General features: G+C 38.5%; 1 protein-coding gene across 2 annotated transcripts in view; it reads left to right on the forward strand.

Annotated features, from left to right (window-relative positions):
• FTO (FTO alpha-ketoglutarate dependent dioxygenase) overlaps positions 1-25,999 on the forward strand; it is a 348,533-nt gene that overhangs the window by 78,415 nt on the left and 244,119 nt on the right. For both annotated transcript variants that reach the window (XM_005608264.4, XM_023636997.2), the window contains one exon: positions 13,002-13,079. In XM_005608264.4, coding sequence (XP_005608321.2) covers positions 13,002-13,079 — 78 coding nt within the window. The remainder of the gene's footprint in view (positions 1-13,001; positions 13,080-25,999) is intronic.

Genomic DNA, 25,999 nt, shown 5'->3' on the forward strand with positions numbered 1-25,999 from the left:
CCATTTTGAATTACTTTTTGAGACTAGTGTAAGATAGGGGTCCAATTCCATTCCTCTGCATGTGATTATCCAGTTTCCCCAGTACCATTAGTTGAAGTGACGATCCTTTCCCCATTGAGTATTCTTAGACACTTGCTCAAATATTAATTGACAATATATGGGAGGGTTTATTTTTGGGCTTTTGATTCTGTTTCAGTGGCTTTTGTGTCTATTTTTATGCTGGTATCATGCTCTTTTTGTTACTATAGCTTTGTGGAGTAGTTTGAAATCAGGAAGTGTGATGTCCCCAGCTTTGTTCTTCTTTCTCAGTATTGCTTGGGCTATTTGGGGTCTTTTGTGATTCCCTACAAGTTTGAGGATTGTTTTTTCTTCTTTTGTGAAAAATGCTGTTGGAATTTTGGTAAAGATTGCATTGAATCTATAGATGTTTGGGGGTAGTATGGACATTTTAGTAATAATTCTTTCAATCCATGAACCCAGGATATCTTTCTGTACTTTTCTGTCTTCTTCAGTTCCTTTTATCAAAGTCTTAAGGTTTTCAGTGCACAAATCTTTCATCCTCTTGGTTAAATTTATTCCTGAGCATTTTATTGTTATAATGCTGTTGTAAAATGGGGTTGTTTTTGTTATTTTTTTCCAGATATTTCATTGTTAGTGTAAGAAAAGCAGCAGATTTCTGTGTGTTGATTTTGTATCCTGAACCTTTACTGAATTTGTTTATTAGTTCTAACAGCCTTTTTGGTGGAGTCTTGAGGATCTTTCTATATAGAAGATCATATCATCTGCAAACAGAGACGACTTTATTTTTTCCTTTCCAACTTGGATGTCTGTTATTTCTTTTTCTTGCCTAATTGCTCTGTCTAGGACTTCCAGTATTATGTTGAATAGGAATAATGAGAGTGGGCACCCTTGCCTTTCTCTTGATCTTGGAGGAAAAGCTTTGAACTTTTCACCAATGAATATGAAGTTAGCTGTGGATTTGTCCTATATGACCTCTATTATGTTGAGATACATTCCTTCTATACCCAATTTTTTTGAGGAGTTTTTATCATGTAAGGATGTTGTGTTTTATCAAGTGCTCTTCATTGGGATGTTCATGTGATTTTTGTCTTTCACTCTTTTAATGTGGTGTATTATATTATTGAGTATGTTGAACCATCCTTGCATCCAAAGGATAAATCCCACTTGATCATGGTGTATGATCCTTTTAATGTGCTGTTGAATTTGGTTTGCTAATATTTGTTGAGAATTTTTACATCTATATTCCTCAGGAATATTGTCCTGTAGTTTTTTTCTTGTAGTATTTTTATTGGGCTTTAGTATCAGGGTAATGCTGGCCTTGTAATATGAGTTTGAGAGTATTCCTTCCTCTTTATTTTTTTGGAAGAGTTTGGGAAGAATTGGTGTTAATTCTTCTTTAAATGTTTGCTGGAATTCATCAATGAAACCATCTAATCCTTGACTTTTTGGGGAGGTTTTTGATTACTCATTCACTCTTTTTACTTGTTATTGATCTGTCAGATTTTCTGTTTCTTCATGATTCAGTTTTAGTAGCTGAATGTTTCTAGGAATTTATCATTTCTTCTAGGTTATTCAGTTTGTTGACATAATTATTCATAGTAGTAGTCTCTTATCTTTCATGCTGCTGTGGCATCAGTTATAATGTCTCTTCTTTCATTTCTGATTTTATTCGAGTTTTCTCTTGTTTTTTCTTAATTAGTGAGCTAAAGGTATGTCAGTTATACTTATCTTTTAAAAAGAACCTAGCTGTTATTTTTTTTTTTTTTTGCCTGAGGAAGATTGACCCTGAGCTAATGTCTGTTGCCAGTCTTCCTCTTTTTTTTGCTTGAGGAAGATTAACCCTGAGCCAGCAAGCGTGCCAGTCTTCCTCTATTTTATATGTGGCTTGCCAGCACAGCATGGCTGACGAGTGGTGTAGGTCTGTGCCTGGGACCTAAACCCATGAACCTGGGCTGCCAAAGTGGAGAGTGTTGAACTTAACCACTAGGCAATGCAGCCAAGCCCTTAGCTCTTAGTTTTGTTGATCTTTTCCATTGTTTTTCTGAACTCTATTTCATTTATTTCTGCTCTGATGTTGGTTATTTCCTTCTTTCTACTAACTTGGTTAGTTTGTTTTTCTCTTTTTAGTTCCTTAAAGTATAGAGTTAGGTTGTTTGAGATCTTTCTCTTTTCTTTATGTAAACATTTGTCACTAATAACATCCCTTTCAGAATTGCTTCTGCTGCATCTCATAAGTTTTGGTATGTTGAGTTTCCACTTTTGTTTGTTTAAGATATTTTTAAAATTTTCTTTTGATATCTTCTTTGCCCTATTGGTTGTTTAGGAATGTGTTGTTTAATTTGTACTTATTTGTGGATTTCCCAGCTTTTCTTCTGTTAGTAATTGCTGGTTTCATACCATTCTGGTTGGAAAAGATACTTGGTATGATTTCAATCTTCTTAAATTAGCTAAGCCTTGTTTTATGGCCTAATGTATGATCTATCCTGGGGAATGTTCTATGTGTGCTTGAGAAGAATGTGTATTCTGCTGCTGTTGGATGGAATATTCAGTATATGTCTGTTAGGTTCATTGGTTCTAAAATATAGTTCAAGTCCAGCATTTCCTTATTGATTTTCTATCTGCATGATCTGTTATTGAAAATGGGATATAGAAGTCCCCTACTATTATTGTATGTTGTCTGTTTCTCTCTTCAGGTTTGTTAGTATTTGCTTAATATATTTAGGTGCTGCAGTGTGGGTACATATATATTCATGATTCGTATATCCTCTTGTTGAACTGACCCCTCTATCAATGTATAATGACCTTCTTTGTCTCTTGTTACAGCTTTTGAGTTATAGTCTTTTTCATCGAGCTATAGCTATCACTGCTCTCTTTTGTTTTCCACTTGCATAGACTATCTTTTTCCAGCCATTTACTTTAAGCCCATGTGTGTCCTTAAATCTTAAGGGACTCTCTTTTAGGCAGCATATAGTTGGGTCTTTTTTTTTTCAATCCATTCAACCACTCTATGTCTTGATTAGAGAATTTAATCCATTTACATTTAGAATAATAATTAGTAGAAAGGGACTTACTAATGCCATCTCATTAATTGTTTTCTGGCAGTTTCATGGTTTCTTGTTTTTTTCTTGTTTCTTTCTTCCTCTCTTACTGTCTTCCTTCATGAATTGATGATTTTCCATAGTGGTATGCTTTGATTACCTTCTCTTTGTGTTTGTGTATCTACTGTAGATTTTGGCTTTGTAGTTACGATGAGACTTACATAAAACATCTTATAGATGTAAGAGTCTGTTTTACACTGACGACAACTTAACTTCCATGGCATAAAAACCTCTACTTTTTACTCCTCCCCTTTTATATTTTTGATGTTACAATTTACCTCTTTTTATATTGTGTTCATTAACAAATGATTGTAGCTATAGTTTTTAACAGTTTTGTCCTTTAATCTTTTTAGTAGTGATAGTGGTTAGCCCATCACCATATTACAGTATTAGAGTTCTGAATTTTACTATATACTTTGCCAATGTGTTGTATAGTTTCATATGTTTTCATGTTACTAATTAGCATCCTTTCATTTCAACTTGAATTCCTTTCAGCGTTTCTTGTAGGGCAGATACAGTAATGGTGAACTCCCTCAGCTTTTGTTTATCTGAGAAGGTGGTTATTTTTTTTTTCATTTTTGAAAGGCAGCTTTGCCAGATAAAGTATTTTTGGTATTCCTGGCTGGCAGTTTCTTCGTTCAGCACTTTGAATATATCATCCCACTCTCTTCTGGTATATAAAGTTTCTGGTGAGAAATCTGCTCATAGCCTTATGGGAGTTCCCTTGTAGGTGACAACCTTCTCTTACTGCTTTTAAGATTCTGTCTTTGTCTTTGATTTTTGAGAGTTTTATTAGAAGGTGTTTCAGGTTAGATTTTTTGAGTTAAGTTTGTTTGGGGACCTGTGAGCATCGTGAATTTGGATGGCCAAGTCCTTCCCCCAGATTTGGGAAGTTTTCAGCCACTATTTCTTTAAATATGCTTTCTACCCCTTTTTCTTTCTCTTCTCCTTGCAGTCTCATAGTTTGCAGACTGCTTCTCTTGATGGTATCTCATAGTCGCATAGGCTTTCCTCATTCTTTTAAGTTTTGTTTCTTTGTTCTCCTCTGACTGGATAATTTCAAAAATCCTGTTTTCTCCTTCACAGATTCTTTCTGCTTGATCCATTCTGCTGTTGATACTCTCTATTGCATTTTTATTTCATTCATTCATCATATTCTTCAACTCTATAATTTGTTTGGTTCCTTATTGTTTCCATCTCTTTGTTTAACTTCTCATTTTCTTCATGTGTTGTTTTTCTAATTACATTGAATTGTCTTTCTGAGTGTTCTTGTAGCTTATTGAGCTTCTTTAAAGTAGCCATTTTGAATTCTTTATCAGGCAAATCACAGATCTCCTTGTCTTTGGAGTTAGCTGCTGGAAAATGATTGTGATCGTTTGAAGGGTTTCCTTCAATTTTTGTGTTCCTTGAAGTCTTGCATTGCTGTCTTTGCATGTGAAGCAGCATTCACCTCCTCCCGTCTTTATTGACTCCCTTCCAGAGAAAAATAACTTTGGTCAGCCCTGCTAGGGATTCTGAGGCTTTCCAAAATCTTCTGTGGATACCCCACTTGTGGCACAATTCTTAAGCTTGTATGTCTTCTCTCAGTCTTGCAAAGCACCAGGTTGAGTACTGACAGATCTCCCTTTTGCTTTGCTAAGTGTGGTGCTAAATGCTCAAGTTTGTGGTCTTTGCCTGGTCCACAGATTTGGAATGGTTTTCTCTGCGTGCTAGCAGACTAGCTGTCTGCAAAAGCTTGCTCTTGCCGCTGTTAGGGATGTGCACAGAGAGCCTGCTACAGAATGGGGGTGTTTGTGAGTGAGGCCTGTGGAGCTCTGGGGTAGCCATGGGCCAATTGGGGAGATCAGCAGGTGGGGCAACTCCAGTGTCTTGTGGGTGGGCCTCTCAATGGAGACCCTGATGTGGTTAATAGGATATATATCCCTTTAATACTTTGGTTACAAACCCTGGCAGCTGTTCTCCTGGCCACTCACTGCGTTGCTCCTCAGAGCTTAGTACTCTCAACGGGGTGAGAGAGAAATGTGCCTCCTTGGCAGCATCCCACACAGCTGGGGAAGCTGGCTGCTTACTCATGGGGTTTCATTTTTCCCTTGGGAGAAATCACAGCTCTTGGCCCTGAGCTGTGCCTCCATGGGGGAGGGGTATTTGGGTAAAGTCAAACCATTCCTCTTACCCTCTTCAATGAGTCCAATCTCAGACTTTTTGACCAAACAGTGTGCTAGAACTTCTCTATTGGACTCCTAGACTTCCAAAAGTCTCTCTTGTCCGTGGGTGATTATCTAAGTCAGTGTTCTCCAGGGCCTCACAGACCTTGGCTGACATGGACTGGAGCCCATTCACAGGCCACTTCAGGGTCCACAGCCAAGATTGAGGTCTCTCTGTGCCTATTACCTGATGATGGGTGGGTGAGTCTCCTCCCTGGTCCTTTGTATATGGTGCTGGATCCACAGCTCTCATGAAGGCACTTTTGTCTGTGGATGAATGCTAATTTTTTTTGTTGAGGGGGTCATACAATCAAGTGACTTCTTACTCAGCCATGTTCCTGACATCATTCTTTTCCAGAGAACGTATTTTTTAGAGATTTGAATTCTTTTAAATGTGTTGATATCTTGTTGTGGTCTATCTTGGCATATGTTCTCTGTGCATTTGAAAAAAATGTGTATTTTGTCATTGTTTGATTAAGTATTATATAAATGTCAATTAGATCAAGTTAGTTTATAGTGTTCAAGTCTTCTCTATTCTTACTGAGTGTTCTGTCTACTTGTTCTATCAGTTATTGAGAGAAGGATATTGAAATATGTGATTAATTGTGCAATCATATATTTCTGTTTGCTGTTTTATCAGTTTTTGCTGCATGTGTTTTGTAGATCTGTTGTTAGTTGCAGAGACGTTTAGGATTACTGTGTTCTCTTGATGAATTGATTTCTTTATCATTATGAAATGACTCTTTACCTCTTATTGTATTCTTTGCTCTGAAACCCATTTTGTCTGGTATCAATATAGTAACTTAAACTTTCTTTTGGTTAGTGTTACTGTGGTAAATATTTTTCCATCCTTTTACATTTTTTATCTTTTTTTTATTGTGATAAAATATGTGTAACATAAAACTTACTATTTTAACCATTTTTAAGTGTATGGTTTTATGGCGTTAAGTACATTGCCATTGTTGTGTCTGTCCTTTTGCTTTTAACTTATTTGTTTCTCTATATTTGGAGTCAATTTCCTATAGGCAGCATATAGTTTAATATTGATTTTAACAATTTAATCTGACAGTCTCTTCCTTTTAATTGAGTTGTTTAGACTACTTACATTTAATGTGCTTATTTATATGGCTGGATTTAATTCTGCTCTTTACTGTCTTCCCTTTGTTCTCTATTTCTGCCTTTTTTCTTGATTTTTCATGATTCCATTTTATTTCCCTTGTTGGCTTATTGCCTATAACCATTTGTTATTATTTTATGATTGTTTTAGGGTTTCTAATATCCATCTTTATCTTAATAGAGTCTTCCTTGAAGTAGTACTATTGCATTTCACATATAGTTTTAAATCTTGCAACACTGTGCTTCTGTTTCTTTTCGACCATTGTGCTGCTGTTGTTACACATTTCATTTCTGCGCATATTATAAACCCCAGAATGTGCTATTCTTTTTGCTTTAAATAGTTATTAATCTTTTATAAAGATTTAAATAGTAAAGAATAAAGTCTTTTGTATTTCCAATGTAGTTCCTATTTCTGATGCTTTTCATTCCTTTCTGTAGATTTCTATCTTGTATTGTTTTCTTTCTACCTGATGAGCTTCCTTTATCATTTCTTACAGTGAAGCACTGCTGATGTTGAATTATTTCTCCTTCTCTGTATCTGAAAAAGTGTTTATTTCACCTTTGCTTTTGAAGGATATTTGGGCTTGGTATAGAAACCTAGTTTGACAGATTTTTTTTTCTTAGTTCATTGAGAAAGTTTCTTCACTGTCATCTGGCTAACGTTCTTTCAGCAGGATATTTTGTTTTATGATTTGTTCCTGTGTACATACTATTTCTCTTTCTTTGACTGCTTTTAAGATTTTTTCTTTTTCACTGATTTTAAGTAATTTGCTTGTATTGTGCCTTAGTGTTATTTCCTCATGCTTTTTGTGCATAGGTTTCTTAGAACATCTTAAATCTGTGGCTTCATAGTTTTAATCAAATTTGGAAAATTTGTGGTCAGTAGTTTTTCTTTCTTCCATTCTCTCTCCTCTTCTTTGATGACTCTAATTACATGTATTAAACTGCTTAAAGCCATCCCACATCTCACTGATACTCTTCATTTTTTTCACTTGTGTTTCCCTTTGGGCAATTTCCATTGCTGTGTGTTCACTCTGCTTTTCTTCTGTGATAGCTAATCTGCTTTGAATTCTGTCCAGTATATATTTCATCTCAGACATTGTAGTTTTCCTGTCTAGAAGCCTGATTTAATTTTGTTTATTTCTTCTGTTTCTCTACTTACCGTATTTAGTCTCTCCGCAGCTTTTTGAACTTGTGAACTAGTTATGTCACTGTTTATGATGTATTTGTCTGCTAATTCTGTCATCTGTGCCATTTTGGGACCAGTGTCGATTTATCGATTTTTCTCTTCATTGTCAGTCATATTATTTTGCCTTGTAGTTGCCTCTTGTTTTACTTGCCTTGTCATTTTTGGTTGGAAACAGTTTTCTCCTTTCAGTCTTGCTTGTAAGCTTTGTTTGGAAGGAACAGAGCAGCATTCTGGGGCTAATTTTTACCACCATGGAGGTAAAATCCTCCTGAGAATCCTTCCTGATGTTTTGTGGATTATGAGTTTTCTGACTCTGGCTGGGTTTTTGATCAGTTACAGCATAGGCTCCCATTATTGGAAACTGAACAAGAAATGCTAAATAGATTTACAAGAAAAATCTTGAAAGCACTGTAGATCTCCCAAAGCAGCCAGGCCTTGAGGGTCCAAAACAGTGATTATGAGCATTGGTTTTAAATTTTAAAAATAGGGTTGATTTTAATTAAAATTACTTAAAACTTTTGTGTTTGTATATTCTTTTTAAGTTAAAAATTGAGCAATTCTTGAAAGATAAAAGTTCTCTTGCCTCAAAGTTGCCATGGTGGAATGTAGTGGAAATGTCCTTGTACTTGGGAAATGAGAAGACGAATTGTGATGCTCTCATGACCAGTAGTGTAATCTCTTGCCAGTCACTTTATATCTCTGGATAGGCCTTAGTTTCTTTATCTGTTCTAAAATTTTACAATAATTTTTACTTTTATCACCAGTATAGTCAATTGATGCATTTTATATACATATATATATATATATAAACTTTTGTGGAGAGTTTTTATGTTTCTGTTGTAGTTCACCTGGGCAAATTAATATCTGAATTTCTCATGTATGTATTTATTTATTTATATTTATATATTTATTTATTTATAAAAGAAGTATTTATACTTCTTTTAGCATTACTCTATGGCATAAAGCGTAATTTGATGGGTTACACATAGGTTCTTTCATAGATCATTCATAACCAGTAAATAAAAGCGTGCTTTTCCAGAAATGAGTAGGCAACAATAACAACAAATGGTTGCCAAAGTGTCTTGAAGGTTTTTTTATGTGCTCGCCACTGTTCTTAGATTTCTATATGTGTTACTTCATTTACACCTCACGGGGGATAAGAAACTAGTCCCAAATCACGTATCTAGACTGGTAGGACTGGCCTTAGAACTAACAGCATCCCTTTTTTAGCATGTGCTTTGTTATACAGACCCCTCCCTCTATTTGAATACTGTTTCCCTAATATCTGTATAGTGTAGAGTTTGTGAAATGCCATAATATATATGATTAATTTCATTTCTTCTTGACAACACCCTGTGAAACACTGTTTTACAGATGAGTAAACTGAGGTTTGGAGAGGTTGATTGAGGTGTGGTACCAAATCTAGGAAGTGATAAGAGTCTGGACTCAAATTCTGCTCTTGCCTCCAAATTCTGTTTATTTTTACCATGCCGTGTTTTTAGTGAGTGTAGGAAAGCAAATGCTGAGTTTGTTAAAATACTTTTTCTTTTCATTTAGAACAATTATGTCATATGTACATATGAAGTATTTATTTATACTTCTTTTGGCCTAGCTGCTTCTCGCTCATCTTTCTGGTGTTAATTTTATTGTCTCCCTCACTCATGCCCCGCTTAAGGACTAGGTCAATTTTCTTAGTTAGTATTTGAAATCCTCAGAAGATCGGGGGATTATTTTTACAACAGTCATAAGCCTTTATTTGTGATTGCATTTTTAAAAGACTTTGACAACAAAATTAAATTTTTATTGAATCTGACAAAATATGATGCATAGTTTAAAAAGTATTATGTGGAAAATGAAAAACATAAAGCATAAAGCATAAGAGTTGTTAGCAGCACAATCTGACAAAGCTATGGGACCGAAAACAGACTTCATTTGTAGGTGAGATACAAGGTCACATTAAGACTCATAATCCAGTTAATCTTTTTATGTAATCACTGTAAGATTCTCAAACCATCTCTCCTTGACAAGATCTGCAAGCTCAGATACAGCTTAACTTTTCACATCGAGTCCGAGGCTTTGGGTTCAAGTTTCTGAAGTCCACCTTCTTAAAAACTTCTTAAAACCTTTATAGTTTTGAGTTGTACTGTGTTTTCCTTAAGGTCTTGTGTCCGTTTCTTTTACTCTCTTGAGCTCTGGAAATGGGAGGAGCCCTCACGGAGGGGCCTTCATCTGCTCCTCCCGCCCGCTGGGAGAGCCAAGGCTGTGCACTCTTTCTAGCTTTCTGTGTGGCATTTGTGAGCAGCTCGATGTATCTGACACCAGTGTGACAGCAAAGAAGCGCGTGAGCAGAGCAGGGTGCTGTAGGGCCCGGCCGTGAAGGTTTATCTGTACGTCAGGCCACGGAGCAGCAGTTAGCCGGATCTGACAGTCAAACAGGAATGAGTCTGCCTTGCTCCATAGTGCATTTTAATGTTGGATGTGTTTACCGACTGGTTGGCATTTGACACAAAGAAATTGTCAGACCTGTTTTTTTTTTTCCCTCTTCACTCTTTCGTGTGCTAGTCTGTGATAGTTTCCCAAATAAATACTTGACTGTACATCTCAAAAGTATGCACTTTTTAAAACAAAGCCAAAAGTCATGTCATCGTCATATTTATACTGAATTCTGTGTTAAGAATTGATAGATAATATGTTTGAGTTGATAATAGGTAGTAGTTGAATAGGCAGTGTGTTTACATAGTTCAAAAAGCAAAACAAATAAATGGACTATTTTGACTAGCCCCACCCCCAGTGCCCTTCTAATCATTTCCTGCCTCTGCCCCTGACATAACCCCTTTGAGAGTTTGTCACATATCCTCTATGTTTCTGTACGCAAATACGAGCAAATGTTCTGTCCCTTGCCTTTTACTTCCTGGAGAGCTTTTTATTTTGCTAACAGGGAGCTTGCCTGTTTTCTTCCGTGTGGCACTGTGTTTCATTGAGTGGATGGACCCTAGTTTGTGTAACCGCCCTCTGTGGATGGACACTGGGGATTGTTTCTAATCTTTTTGTTTGGTTGAGATGTAATTCACATACCATAAAATTTGCCCTTTTAAAGTGTACAATTAAGTAGTTTTTAGTATGTTTCCAAGCTTTTGTTCTACAGATAGTGATCCAGTGAGTAAACCTTTGCATACATTCTTCTGAACAGGGTATAAATATATCCATAGAAAAAATCCTTAGAAGTAGGACTTCTGGGTCAAACGGGACATGCATTTGCATCTTGATGGGAATTGTCAGTTGTCCGCCATCTGTATTGTATTGTTTTGTACTCCTGAGCACGAGAGGACTTTTTTCTCCATAGTCACCCCGAGAGTGACTCTGCCGTTTTTAAAGCAATTTTAATTTTAAGAATGTGTCATGTTCATGAACTACCAATTTAATCTAACATTGATTCCTGATTGATTTCACCAAGATAAATAAGACCAAAAGTTTTTTTAAGGTAATAAGCTCCTTATACACAGATTAGCTTTATAGATTCTCCCAAAGAGATCTTAAGGTGGAGCCATTTCAAGATTTGAAGTATCGTGTGCATTTGAATTATTCAAGGCTTTTAAAGATGGGTTAATATTTTGGGTATTTAAATATCTGTCTATAAAAAGGACTGGTAAAAGATTCATAGGAAAATGCAGGCTTTCCTGAGCTTGAAGTGGAAATTGAGGTATAGATTTTGATTAAATTTGTGATGGAGTGCATAAATATGCAAGTATGTTCTTGGAAATATCCTTAGTTCTTTCTATGTCCTAATGATGAAAACAGATAAACCGTTTAACCAGTGATTTATCTAAATGAATGGCTTGTTTTGGTATTATAGGTCCTGTGTAAGGGAAAACTGTTCATAGTTTAATCGGTAAACCAGTCCTATCATTACAAATGAGAAAATACCTATAGTCAAAGCAGAAAACTTTAATTAAATGAAGACATTAGAATTTTGCATAAGAGTAAAGTTTAATTTTTTCCTTCCTTAGGTCAACTGGTTGCTAAATTTCTATTCCCTTTTTCCTTTCTTCACTTTGGAAAATTATACAGAAGATACAGAAAGGATTTGAGTTCTGCTCAAAAGGGTGTTTGCTCTGGCCTGCTCTGTGATGGGTTTGTGAGAGAAGGCTGCTTTCCTGGGGTGGGGGAGGATGCTACTCAGGGCCACCGTGTCTGATTGAGCAGGTTGTTCACTGCACAGAAACAGTGCCCATTGGAGCACGTTGGGGCTCAAATCCAGTTATGATCACCCAGCCATGTCCTATGGAATGGGGCTGCATCGACTCAGAGCAAGGCACACCATTTTCTAATTCTTAGAAAGGTCCCTTAGTGGCTGACAACAGCCTGATGATCCATTTTTATTTGAAAATAAGATGTTTCTGCCTTTCCTCTTTTTTTTCTTTCAGAAAATTTCTATAGTATATAAATGTATACTATACAGAAAATTTCTATCGTATATAAATAATTTGCATACACACATATATGGCATTTAGATGTCATGGACACACACACACACACACACACACACCCCTCCCCCAACACCCCATGTATGCTTGAATGTAAGGTCAGATATTCTTTGGGAAAAATCCCTCAGAAGGGGAGGGTGTCACTGTGTATGTATTTGATTCCTTATAAAGTACTTTATAATTTGGGGTCCTCTCTTAGTTACTTTATTTGAAGAGCAAGGTACTACTTGGCGAGACTAGTATCCTGAAATGGTCTCAGACACTGCTAGCTGTGGATGCTTAAAAAACCTCCTTCTTAAAATTTGAAAAGAAGCAAAGATGCTCAACACAGATTTAGTAATTATTCTAGAGATGAAAGATCACTTTAAAAAAGTAATATGTAGGTGGATATGATCTCAAATAAATGTTTACAGGATGAATAAATATTCCAAATCTCCTGACATTATGCTAAGGGATACTTTGGCTTGGTTTGGTATTTCCAGTGATCGTATCATAGGAGGAGTCAGAAACTGCTGTGTCTCAAGCAGATATACAGATGGGAAGATTGGCTCGCAAGCCGAATCGGATGACTCAAAAGGCGACTCTAGTGATGAAAAAGGCCCTGATTTAAAGACGCATGTCAAGAGTGAATCAAATTGTTCCATGAGATGTGACAGTGAATAAAATCATTATTTCTAAATTAGTGCCTTATACAATGTGTAACTTAAATGTGTGTAATTAAATTAATACTTTTTATAATTTGCATTTGACTAATTTCTATCTCTAAAAGTTTATACATTGAAGTTGGCTAAATTTTTTTGGGTAGTCTCTATTGGAAAAATAAGGGATTCTCTTATATTTTGGGTCACTTTATATTCAGTCACCTATAATAATTATTATTTTTAAACAGAAACTGAGGCTCCTTGAAGAGCTTGAAGACACTTGGCTCCCCTATCTGACCCCCAAAGATGACGAATTCGATCAGCAGGTAAGGCCTCTTAATGTTTTCATGAATTTGTGGTGATTTGTTCTGATCTACCTGATTTTACCTATGAAGCCACTGTGGTCTGGAGAGGGTACATGGGAGGTGAAATGGTCTGATTTGGTCCTCCAGTGGGTCCTCATTACCCGGAGAAGGGATAAATTCCTCACAACCTGCTTTCTGCTGTGGACTTAGTGCTTTAGCAAAGTGTGCTGAGTCTTCTTCCCCAGACATTCCATGCTCTTCCCTTCTTCCTTGCTTCTGCTCATTCTGTTTCTTCTGCATAGAATAGCCTTCTGCTCCTTATCTTGTTGCCAGATGGCTACTTCCTCAAGACGTCCTTGTGAGAGTTTCCTCAACTTATCTATAGGTAGGCTTGAGTGCACTCTGCTCTGTGCTGCTTGTACCTTATAAATCGCTCTCTTGTACCTATCACATTATATTGCATTTAGGGGATTCTGTGTCTCTCTGCCTGAATCCTTCAGCCCTCTTTCAAATTACAAGTGACAAAAACCCCAACAAACTCATTGTGGCAAAAAAGGGAATATATTAACTTACTTAAATGTCTAGGAGTACATAGCTGAACCAGCTTCACAAAAGATGTCATCTGACCACTGTTTTTCTCTTTCTTGGCTTGGCTTTCCTCTGTGTGACTTCGTGCTGGATACGCTCTCACCTGCTAGCACAGGAGGACTGACAGCCTGAGGAGTATGTGGTCTTAGGCACGTGGGCTCTTAGAAGAAGGTGATGATTTCTCTTTCCCTGGTTCTATCTGATTCCTCCAGGCGTGATCTTGTTGACCTGGTTAGAGTCCTGTGCCTGTCCCTGAACCAGTCATTGTGCTCCAGGGCATGAGATGCTTCTGTTTGCCTGGCCTGGTTCATGAACCTAGCAGAGTGGGAATATGACCACTCCCACTGCATGGACTGTGAGTCAGAGACGGATGGTTTTCCCAAAGGAGAATTAGAGTCCTTTTCCCAAAGGAGTGGAAGGCATGCAAGGCAAGCAACAATAGTACACTTTGACCTATCCTTTCCTACTAGAATGTAAGCCCTTGGGGTATGAGAATTGGGCCATGTCATCTTTGTTTCTCCTGCATCTAACATGTGGTTGTATATAGCTGATTCTCAGTAATCATGGGAGGAAGAGAGGAAAGAAGATTCTAGACTACCCATCTAGAATCCAGGTCTCTGACTTCCAGTTCACTGTCAGTTCCAGGACATTGTCTGTCATCTCCATTCTCATTAGATCTTCACTATCTTTCACATCATCAGCCCTTTTATGGGTCGTTCTAGTTTCCTCTTTGCCTCTCATTCTTAATCCTCAAAGCTGCGGTATGTTTTCTAACCAACACATACATCTGAGCATGTCAACCCCCTTCTTCAAATCCTGCAGCGGTTGTTCATTGCCTGGCTCCTGCATTTCCATCCTCACCTCCCTCACTCTTTCACCTTTTTCCCGGACTGGACTTTTGCAGGACCTCATACCAGCTATGTGGTTTCATGTTTGGGGCCTTCTTGCTACATCCTCTGCTCATGTGCCGCCTCCCTTCCTTGGTGAACTCCTCTGTTACCTGACCTGTTAGGAACAGCTCGTGTGCCGTCTCCTGTAGGCCGCTTCCCTGACACCTCTGCTCCCTCTTGTGTGCACCTGTAGTACTTTATGTGTACCTTTATTATCTTAGTTTATTGTAATGATTTTTTATACGCTTTTCTCCCTTACCCTCTGTCCTTTTTACAGTGCCTGGCACCTAGTAGGTGTGTAAGTAATTTCCTTGAATGGACGAATGAATTAATGTGTAAATTAGCTAGTTTAAAAAGCAAGTAATAAAATAATGATTAATATGATTTGCATTTTGCTTTTACGTACATGCACTCCTCCCCAGGGCATCTGGAAAGATTCGCAGGAAGTATATAGAACTGTTATATGCCAGAGGTGGTAGGGTTTTCTCTCCTTTGAGCTTTCTAGTTTTCCAAATTATCTTAAATGAACATGTTTTCTTTTGTAATCAGGAAAACAATAATTTTAAAAAGTACCCTTAAAACGGGTAAACCCACAAAGTGCAATCAGTTCTTAAATCCTTACTAATATTTTCATAGATAGAAGCCTTCTGGTACATGATTACACACATTGTGTAAAGCAGCTGCCAAGCTGTTTGAGCTTTTGTGTGGTGAGAGTAGTACATGAAGAATTAAACACAGAGGTTATCAGCCACTGCGCTCCGAGCAGCCGCACACTGGGGATAAAAGGAAACTCAAGGGCAAACAGAACGACTATCAAGGTTCTCTTTTATCTTCCAAGACGCACAGCAAACCCGATACCAATATCTAATCACTTTAAGTGCACCTTATAATAAGGCTGAGTGCTTCAACAAAACCTTAGTAAAGTCAATCTCTGCTCTTTAAAGATGAAGTGAAAATGCTTTTTAATGACATGAATAAATAGAAAGTTCAGCCCTGACATTGGGTCCCTTAAATAGGCCCTAGCCACAGGAATGCCAATCCAGCTGCCAGTCATAAAAACAAGACTTTTTTGTAGCTTCCACATTGGATCTGTTTGTTGACCTTTTGCCAGGGACTGCCCGTTTGCCAGGGCCCATGCACCATGTTTTTTTGGGGTTTTTTTTTGAGGAAGATTAGCCCTGAGCTAACATCTTCTGCCAGTCCTCCTCTTTTTGCTGAGGAAGACTGGCCCTGAGCTAACAGCCGTGCCCATCTTCCTCTATTTTACGTATGGGATGCCTGCCACAGCGTGGCTTGACAAGCAGTACGTAGGTCACACCTGGGATCCAAACCGGCGAACCCTGGGCCGCTGAAGTGGAACGTGCGAACTTAACCGCTACACCACCGGGCCTGCCCCCACCGTGCTCCGTGTTTTATGAGCACCCTCACATTTAATCCTCACGGCAGCCTCATTCATTCATTCCACAGGTAGATGTTCCGCAACTGCTCTTCTTCAGCCTTGAGGTGCTTGAGGCAGGCTTTATCATTCCTCTTTTAGAAATCGGGAGACTAAGGTGGTCACGTTTCTGAGTGGCAGAGCTGGAGTTCAGGCCCGTATTTATCTGACTGCAGAGCCATGCTCTTTCCGCTGTACTGTACGCCTGCCAGTATGCAGGCTCACATTCAAAACACCTGCAGACAGGTTTCTTGGTTTCTGATAAGACCATAGAGGAAACAAACACAACAACAAACTCAAAGCAGAAAAGCCGAGAGAACCTCTGTTGGTTCACCACAGAGCACAAGGGAATGAGGATTACACAGAAAACAACTCTGGCCTCCAGATCCACAAATGCCACCCCTCTTACCTAGAGAAAATGCTGCTCTCCTCGGTATTCCCCACTGCTTTCAATTCTTGTGTGCTTTCCATGTGCCAGGTTGTTCTGGCACATTCTCAGTGCCTCACACATATTTGCTCAATTAAATCTTACCACAACCCTCTGGGGCATGTTTTTTTAAAATTCCGTTTTAGAGAGGAGGAAACTGAGGCACAGAGAGGTTTAAAACTTTGTTCAAGATTTATAAGCAAGAAGTGTCAAGATCAAGGTTTGAGCCAAGGCTGTCTGGCTCCTGGGTCTGACTGTGAAATACCGTCCCACTGTATTTCTTGGTGCTTCTGGGACTCCAGTGCTTCTGTCCCGCTGATCCCAAACCTCGTGTCTCGATCGCTGCTCTCTCTTGTGCCCTCCAGTGCTCCAGTTCCAACTGCCCACTGGGCGGCCCCACCTGGGCGTCTTGCGGGCACATCTAACTCAACAGGATCCATGTGAATTTATTACTCACTTAATGAAACAAATGCATTTGGCTCACCCACTCTGTGCCAGGTAATGTTTTTGGCATTAGAGATGGAGTTGTGAAATGGACAACTGATTCCTGCCTTCTTTGAGCTTATTTCTTGTGAGGTGGGTGGAGGAGAAAGGAGTAGAAATTAAAAAAAAATAACTGAAAAATAAACATCACAAGGGAAAACTGGTGTGGAGATAAACAAAGCAGGTACAGGGGATGGGAAATACCACGCTAAGTGGGGGCTTGCAAATAGGGTGGTTACAGAAGGCCTTCTTGTGGTGACATTTGAACAAAGACCTTATGGAGGCATAGGAGCAAGCCATGTAGATACTTATGGAAGAATGTTCCGGACATAGGGCACAGCAGAGCCTCTAAGATATGTTTGAGGAAGAGCACTTGAGCCTAACATATTTGGAGCGATGTGAGAGAGTTGGGAGAGTAGAAGCAGATGAGATCAGAGAGCAGTAGCCCGACTCTACAGGGCCTTGCTGTCTGTGAGAACGCTGGCCGTGACTCTGGGGGAGATGAGGCGACATGAGAGGGATTGGAGCACAGGTGTGACAGGATATGACTTACATTTTGGTAAGGATCCGTTTTACGTGGAACCTGCTGTCCATTCTTCTCTCTAGTGGCATCCCCCTTGTCCTCCTCTTCAAATTAGAAACCCTGCTATCCTCAGCTTCTCCCCACGGCTGCCATCCTTCGTTCAGCCGCTGGGCCCTGGCCATCCTGCCTCTTCAGAATCTCTCAGATTGTTTCTTCTTTTTCAGTTCCACCAACACACTCTCAGTTGAGACCCTCATTTATCACCTTCCACCAACACGGTTTTAACATTCTCCTAATTGGTGTTCCTTATGCCCTCTCCAGTGCCATACGAATTGTGTCCCTATAAATATGTCTGGCTTGTCACTCCTTGCTTTATAATTTTTGCTGGGTCTCTCTTGCCTCTCAGGTAAAGTTCAGACTCCTCAGCATATCCTATAAAGTCATTGACTGTGTGACCCCAAACTGCCTCTCTGGTCTGATCTCCACCCATTGCCTAACACGCTGTCCAACCTTCACCTCGTGTCATACAGAGTTTCTTGCTGCCTCTTGGCTCCTCTGTGCCCTTCCGTCCTTCCGTGCCTTTGTGCCTCTTATGCCCTGGGTCTGGAGTACCCTCCTCCCCCTTCCTGTCAGGTGAGCATCTACTCACCCTTAAAGACATTGCTTAAATCCAACCTCTTCCGTGAAGATACCAGGAAATCCCACTTGTTTTGCCTTCAGAATATGTTAAAAATCTGACCATTTCTCATTACCTCTGCTGTGAACACTATGGCCAAAGCTGCCATCATCTCTTTCTAACAGGGTTGTAATAGCCTCCAAACTTTTCCTGCCCCCGCTCCAGGCTGTTTTCGGACAGCATCTGTAGTGTGCTCTTTTTAAAACAAATCAGCTCGTACACTTTCTTGCTCAGAGCCCTCGGATAGCTTCCCATCTTGTTCAGAGTAAAAGCCTAGGCCCGTACGTTCACCTACAAAGCACAAGATCTGGTTCCTGACCTGGTTCCTGACCAATTCTCTCCCCTTATTTCCTGATTTTCTCATTTTCTCCCCGCTCTGGCCTTCCTGCTCTTCCTAGAATAAACCAAGCACACTCCTCCCCGAGGCCTTTGCACTTAATGTTCCCTCAGCCTGGAACTCTCTTTCCCCAGGTGTCTGCAGGGCTGCCATCCTCATTTCTTGCATTCCTCTGCTCAGTTGTCATCTTATCAGAGAGGCCGTCTCTGACCATCCCGTGTAAAGTAGCAACCTTCACCTCTCCTACTCCTATCCTGCTTACTTGGATTTATTTCTCTCCATAGCACTTAGCACAGTCTAAAATACTATATATTCTACTAAGTAAATAATAAATAAGGAAATTACTATATATATGATGAGCTATATATACACTATATACTTATATACTATATATATAAATATGAGCTCCCGGAGAGCGTGTAAAGTTTTGGTCTCTCTGTATTCCCAACACCTCATGGTTTGCAAATAGTATGTGCTGGATAAATATGTATTCAATAAATGAGAATTTCCAGATTTCCTTCCTAATTATTTCTTCCCTGCTCTGTAGTAGTATATTCATACTTCTATTATGATAAATTCTTCTCTAACTATTGGTTTATATTTTTGTGTATACAGTTAAGACTGTGAGATGCTATAAAACAGAACCTAACTAGTTTTTGTTGTATTTATGGCACTTTGTACAGTGTCTGGTACATAGTGGATATTCAGTAAATTTTAAATTAAAAAAACTGAACTATTGAATGAACGAATGAACAGGCATCTTTGGGTCACTTTGTAGCATACCACATGTCATCACAAGACTGCTTGTGATAGCTGTAGCAAGGCCTAAACAGTGATTTAGAAGAGCTCTTCCTTTGGAAGACAGCTCAGCATCATGCAGCTAGAAGCTGGGCCAAATAAGTTTCTAGCCCATTTGTCTTGGGACATAAGCTTTTCTTTTTCTTTTCTTTTTTTTTTTTTTTTGAGGAAGATTAGCCCTGGGCTAACATCTGCCGCCCATCCTCCTCTGTTTGCTGAGGAAGACTGGCCCTGAGCTAACATCCATGCCCATCTTCCTCCACTTTATATTTGGGACATGTACCACAGCATGGCTTGCCGAGCAGTGCCATGTCTGCACCCAGGATCCGAACGGGTGAACCCCGGGCCCCCGAAACAGAACATGTGCACTTAACTGCTGCGCCACCGGGCCAGCCCCAGGACATAAGCTTTTTGTAATAAAAGTTATGTAGAAAATATTACTACCAATATAGTGCACATTTCTATAGAGTGCAAAATATAAAATGTTACCAGCAAGATCTATGAACAGCTAGATTAGAAGTATACTCCCATGAATCAGAGTATCCTAACACTATTAAGTGAGGGGCATTTCCTAAGTCATGAAGATTTTCAATTTTATTTAGCTGTATTGAAGGTTGAGTTCCAGTGGGCTTCATGTAGGTGAACTTTCACCTCCTGTAAACTTCTCTCTTATTCATTTAACACCAGTTCTGACTTCTCAGTATGATGAAATTCTTTCAGAAGCATCCCTTGATATGAGAAGAGGTAGAATTTTTATATAATGGTTTAAAATAGGTAGAAAAGAAAGCCTATTCTCCAGAGAACTTAGCATTCCACATCTTTCAGCCATTGATAAGGGCCTGGCATGTTGGCAACTTATATCGAAAATACCCTTCCAAATGCTTATTGAACTATGTAATCGTCATTTATGTCAGATTCTTTTGTAGATCTCAAGAAATATATTCTGTGACCAGACAACTATTAATATAATTGCATGACTGTACCCTCCCTGGAAAAACTTTAATGAGTTTAAACGAAAAAATTCTAACCTATTTGAAGATCTGCCAGCAGCTGTTCCATGTTATTGTGTGATGTCTGCTGTTCCACACGCACCTGTCCACAGTGGAGAGTGCGCTTATTTGTTTGAAAGACTGAATTAATAGTAAAGTATTTAACGTTCCCTTCATTTCTCGAGTAACTTGTTCTCTTTAGAGAAAAATTTAACGAACGCTACATGACACTTTGATGTGTCAGGCACTAATGTAAGCACTTTATAAATAATAGGAGAGTGTGTAGAGGTTTGGGGATTTTCTCTCTTGCGTTTTCTTGAAATAGTGACAAAATTAGCCAATTTTTATTGGCTAATTATTTAAATTAGCCAATTATTATTATTTCTGTTCATTTGTGTATTCATTGAACAACATTCCAAATCAGATTTAAATAGTACCAGAAGTTATATTGAAAATTTTTGAAAATTCAGGGTCATCAAAAAGAATTTGCCGGGGGCCAGCCCCGTGGCTGAGTGGTTAAGTTTGCACACTCCGCTTCGGTGGCCCAGGGTTTCGCCAGTTTGGATCCTGGGCGAGGACATGGCCTCGCTCATCAGGCCATGTTGGGGCAGCATCCCACATGCCACAACTAGAAGAACCCACAACTAGAATATACAACTATGTACTGGGGGGATTTGGGGAGAAAAAGCAAAAAAAAGAAGAAGATTGACAACAGATGTTAGCTCAGGAACTAATCTTTAAAAAAAAAACAAAAAAAGAATCTCCTGGCAAATATAAAAAATATCATGAATTCGAAAATTTCAAAAATTTGAATACAACATCTGTTCCTTGAATTTTTCTGATTTAAAAGTATTTTACATTTACTTTGGAATTTTGAAAAATATGCACATATCTAAGGAAGAAAATTAAAATTACACTGAAGTTCACTACCCAGAGATAACCACCATGAACTTTTGACCATATTTTTGCCAAATCTTTTTTTCTGTGAGTGTTTACAAATATACATTTTTTTCTTTTTATGAAACTAGGATTCTGTTATCTAAATATCTTGTTAACTAATTTCTTGTGTAACAACAGTTTGTTACTTAGATTTTTTCATAAAAAAATAAAAAATTCTTCTAAAATGTGTTACTTTAGTATTCCATCACATAGATGTACCATTTTCCCCTCTAATTCATCATTGGGCATTTTGGTAGTTTTTAGTTTTCAATTATTATAAATAACAGTATCATAAATATCCTTATAATCTTGGTATATTTCTCTAATTATTTCCCTGTGATAAATTCTTAGAATAAGTAGGTGAAAAGATATGCACATGTTTAGATTCTGATAGATTTTGTCCAATTGGCCTTAAGCAAGGTTGTAATAATTTGCATTCCTAATTACAGACTATCAGAATATTTGATTTTGTCTTCACCAAAATGTGTATTACTATGATAAAATTTTATTTTTTGCAAATATGATAGGGAAAACCAAATTAAATATAATTTAATACAAATTATCTTAATTTGTATTTTTCTGACTTTGGTGCAGTTAAATTTTTTTTTCTATGTTTAAGCACCATCTCTATTAATTTATGTGTGAATTTTTCTATTTATATATATGTATAGTTTTGTCTGTATATATATTTGTGTTTAAATTTGGAATGGTTCTTTATTAAGAATATTAAGTCTATTTCTGTCATATAGATTGTGAATATTTTTCTCCAGTTAGTGTTTGCCTTTTCATTTTATAATTCTTTTTATGCAAAAGTTTAAAATTGTGTATTCATATGATTCAAATATATCAGTCTTTCCTTTTAAAACAGTTTATTGATGAGCTTTGTGTATGTCCAATTTATATACCATAAAATTCATCTTTTCAAATTGTTTTCAATTCGTTAATTTTTGGTAAATTTGCAGAGTTGTGCAACCATCACCACAATAATTTTAGAACATTTCCAGCATCCCAGAAAGACCCTTCATGCCTCTTTGCAGTCAGTCTTCTCTCCCATCCACTGCCCAGACATTCACTAATCTACTTTCTATCTGTCTTAAAGCTTTTATTCTGTTGTTCTTATAACGAAATCTTGAGCACTTATATTTAAGCTAAGTGCCGGGGATATAATGGAGAATAAAATTGCTACCATCTCCTTCTTCTAGGAGATTTCAGTCTTGTAGGAGAGATTATTAAACAAAAATAGTTCAAATGAATATATAGTTAGAGATTGATGAGTGCTATGAAAGATAAGTAATGTGTGTGATGAATAATAATGGGGGATACCTATTTGAGATCCGAAATTCAGGGAAGGTTTCTCTGAGAAAAGTGACCTGGAGGATGAAAAGGACCTGCCAGTAGAGAGTGGGGGAAAGAGCCTGGCTTGAAGGGGGTGAGGTGCTGGGTCCTAGAGGCCTGTAGGAAAAGAAGCAGATGTGGTCGGAGGGCAAAGGGACATGAGATATCAGTGAAAAAAATTTTGTTTTTAATACTTTCCCATGTCATTATTATTGTTTCATTTTTAGAGTGCTGCTTTCATTTATTTTTTTTAAATTTTATTTGTTTTTTTATTGAGGTCATATTGGCTTATAACATTGTGTAAATTTCACGTTTACATTATTATATTTCAGCTTCTGTGTAGTCTGCATCCTGTTCACCACAAGTAGTCTAGTTTTTATCTGTCACCATACATGTGTGCCCCCTTATCCCTTTCACCCTCCTCCCACACTCTCCTCCTCTGGCAACCACTGTTCTCCTTGTCTATGTGTTTGTTTATCTTCCACATATGAGTGAGATGATACAGTATTTGTCATTCTCTGACTTACTTCGCTTGGTATAATACCCTCAAGGTCCATCCATGTTGTCACAAATGGCATGATTTTCTCTTTTTTTTGTGGCTGACTAGTATTCCATTGTATATATGTACACCACATCTTCTTTATCCATTCATCCAGTGACAGGCACTTGGGTTGCTTCCACATCTTGGCTGTTGTGAATAATGTCGCAATGTACAAAGGGACGCATAAATCTCTTTGAACTGTTAATTTCACATCCTTCAGATTACTGCCCAGTAGTGGGATAGCTGGATCATGTGGTATTTCTATTGTTAATTTTTTGAGAAGTCTCCATACTACTTTCCATAGTGGCTGCACCAGTTTACATTCCCAGCAGCAATGTTCCCTTTTCTCCACATCCTCTCCAACACTTGTTATTTCTTCTTTTCTTGATCATAACCATTCTGACGGGCGTGAGGTGATATCTCGTTGTTTTGATTTGCATTTCCCTGATAATTAGTGATGTTGAACATCTTTAATTCTTTGGCAATTAACCCCTTATTGGATATGTCATCTGCAAACATTTTTCTCCCACTTGAGGGTTATCTTCTCATACAATGCTGTTTTTAATGTCAGAGTGTTTACATGTGATACTCAAATGGTTATGTGAGTTCCCAGGTCCTAAGAGTTCTGTGTCACTGTGTTAGGTATATCTTCGAGTCTCCAGCCCCGCACGTGTGGAGCAATAACAGCAGAATGGCATGTGTATGTATATATGTGTGTATTTTTTTTCCAGTCCGCTTCCTCTCTCACTCCTCGAGGGAGTGTGTTCCCAAACAAAGTTCTTAGAGGTTATCTTATTGTTCTTTAAGATTTTATACTAAGGATTATTTGAAGAACACTGGAATTGTTAAGAAGGTATAAAGACATTCCCTTCTTAAGCACTGCTGCTAGTTAGATATGCTTCAAGTATACTGAGGCCTCATGGAGCTCAGGGAATAGCCAGTTTAGTGACAACATTAGAGTTTGCTCATGGATCCAGAATGCTCTGTCTCTTGCTTACTAGATTACGTTGCTCTCTTCATGAGCTATGTAAGCAGGAAGTATGATGTTTCTGTTTCTGTTTATACATGCCATTTATACATGCCATTTATTTATTATTTGTTTATACATGCCATTTATACATGCCATCCCCACTTCATCCTCATTCTTTCCATCGTCAGCCTACTCTCATATGACTCTCATTCTCACCACTTTGCTGAAATTGCTCTTGTCATTGTCATCAGTGATTTCCGTGCTGCCAGGTCTAGTGGGTAATTTCTGTCCTCATGTCTCTCGGCCTCTCAGGGGCAGCTGACATAGTTGACTACTCTATCCTTCTTGCAACACTCCTGTCTTTTGGCTTCTGCAGTAATACTCTCCTGGTTTTCTACCTGGTCTCCTTGGCTGAGCCTTCCTCTGTGACTCAGAAAGTGGCTTTGGGCTGCCTTCTGTATTCGTGCTGTTTCCCTAGGAGATCTCATTTCCAGGTCTTTAAAAATCAGCTGTGTACTGACAATTCCCACCTTGGTTTCCCTAGCCCCACTTTTCCCTCTGAGCTCTAGGTCTGTATATCCACTTGCCCCATGGCTATTCCCGCCTGAAGATTTCATGGGCATCTTAATGACTACAGCTTTGAAATGGAGCCCCTCCTTCCTTCTTATTCTTCCCCTACCATTCCTGTTTTATCCTAGTCTTCCTTGTTTAAAAAAATTGTAAATTGTTTATTCAGTTATTAAATACAGAAATCTGGAAGTCGTGTATAACTTCCTTCCTTTCTTCATCCCTCACATCCAATCCATAAGTGCATCCTTTTGCTCTGCCTATAAAATATGAATTTTATCTGGCCACTTATCTCTGTCTCTAACTCAGACCGTCATTACTTTTCTTCTGGACGGTTGTAATAGCACCTAATAGGATTCTTCACTTTTACATTTGCCTCTTTCCGACCCATGCCCAATATTTTAACTGAATGATTTTTATAAAATGTAAATCAAATGACTCGTCTCCCCTTGAAGTGCTCCAATGCACCTAGAGTGAGATCTGGAGTCCTTTCTTTGACCTCCCAGGCTCAGTGTGATGCAGCCTCTGCCTTCCTCTTCATCCTCATCGCATTCACTCTGCCTTTAGCTCTCTGCTCTAGTAAAACTGGCCTTCTTTTGTCTCTAGAGTAGTCTGGTCTCCACCCTCAGTGCCTTTGTAATTTTTTGGTCCCTCTTCCTGGGAAGCTCTTTCCCTAGCTCGTCCACAGCTGGTGCCTTCTTCTGAAGATCTCAGTGTAAATGCCAGCTCCTTAGAGTCTTTCCTTCTCTACTGACAGGTTTCCTATTGGTTTGTTTCTGTCCTAGTACTTAACACGATTTGGGATTGCTTCTCCATATTTATTTACCTGATTTGGTATAAAGCTCTGTGAGGGCAGGAAGCTTATCTCTGTCTAGTGTTTGATAGGTGCTAGACATATGTTGAGTGAAAAAAAATGTGTAGAAGAATAAATCGTCTTGCCCTGTTTATCATATAAATGGTAATTATTGAATGAAGATATAGAAGGAATGTGTGTCAGAAATGGTGGGCAACACGGTGGCGCAGTGGTTAAGTGCGCACGTTCTGCTTTGGCGGCCTGGGGTTTGCTGATTCGGATCCCAGGTACGGACATGGCACCACCTGGCATGCCATGCTGTGGCAGGTGTCCCACATATAAAGTAGAGGAAGATGGGCACGGATGTTAGCTCAGGGCCAGTCTTCCTCAACAAAAAGGGGAGGATTGGCAGTAGATGTTAGCTCAGGGCTAACTTCCTCAAAAAAAAAAAAATGGTGGGCAACACAATGCTAAGAAGGAACCGGTCAGATTAAACTTTATAGAGGTAAATGTAAAATCCTGTGCTTTGGTTAAAAAATGTCAGTTTCATATAGAATCAGGGAACTCTCGCTTGACACTCCTTTGTATGTGCAGCCCTAGGAGCTAGAAGGGTAGCTGAGAAGATAATGCAGTCCTAAACCACATCAATA

Source organism: Equus caballus, chromosome 3, assembly GCF_041296265.1.
Source record: "Equus caballus isolate H_3958 breed thoroughbred chromosome 3, TB-T2T, whole genome shotgun sequence".
NCBI classification, from domain to species: domain Eukaryota; kingdom Metazoa; phylum Chordata; class Mammalia; order Perissodactyla; family Equidae; genus Equus; species Equus caballus.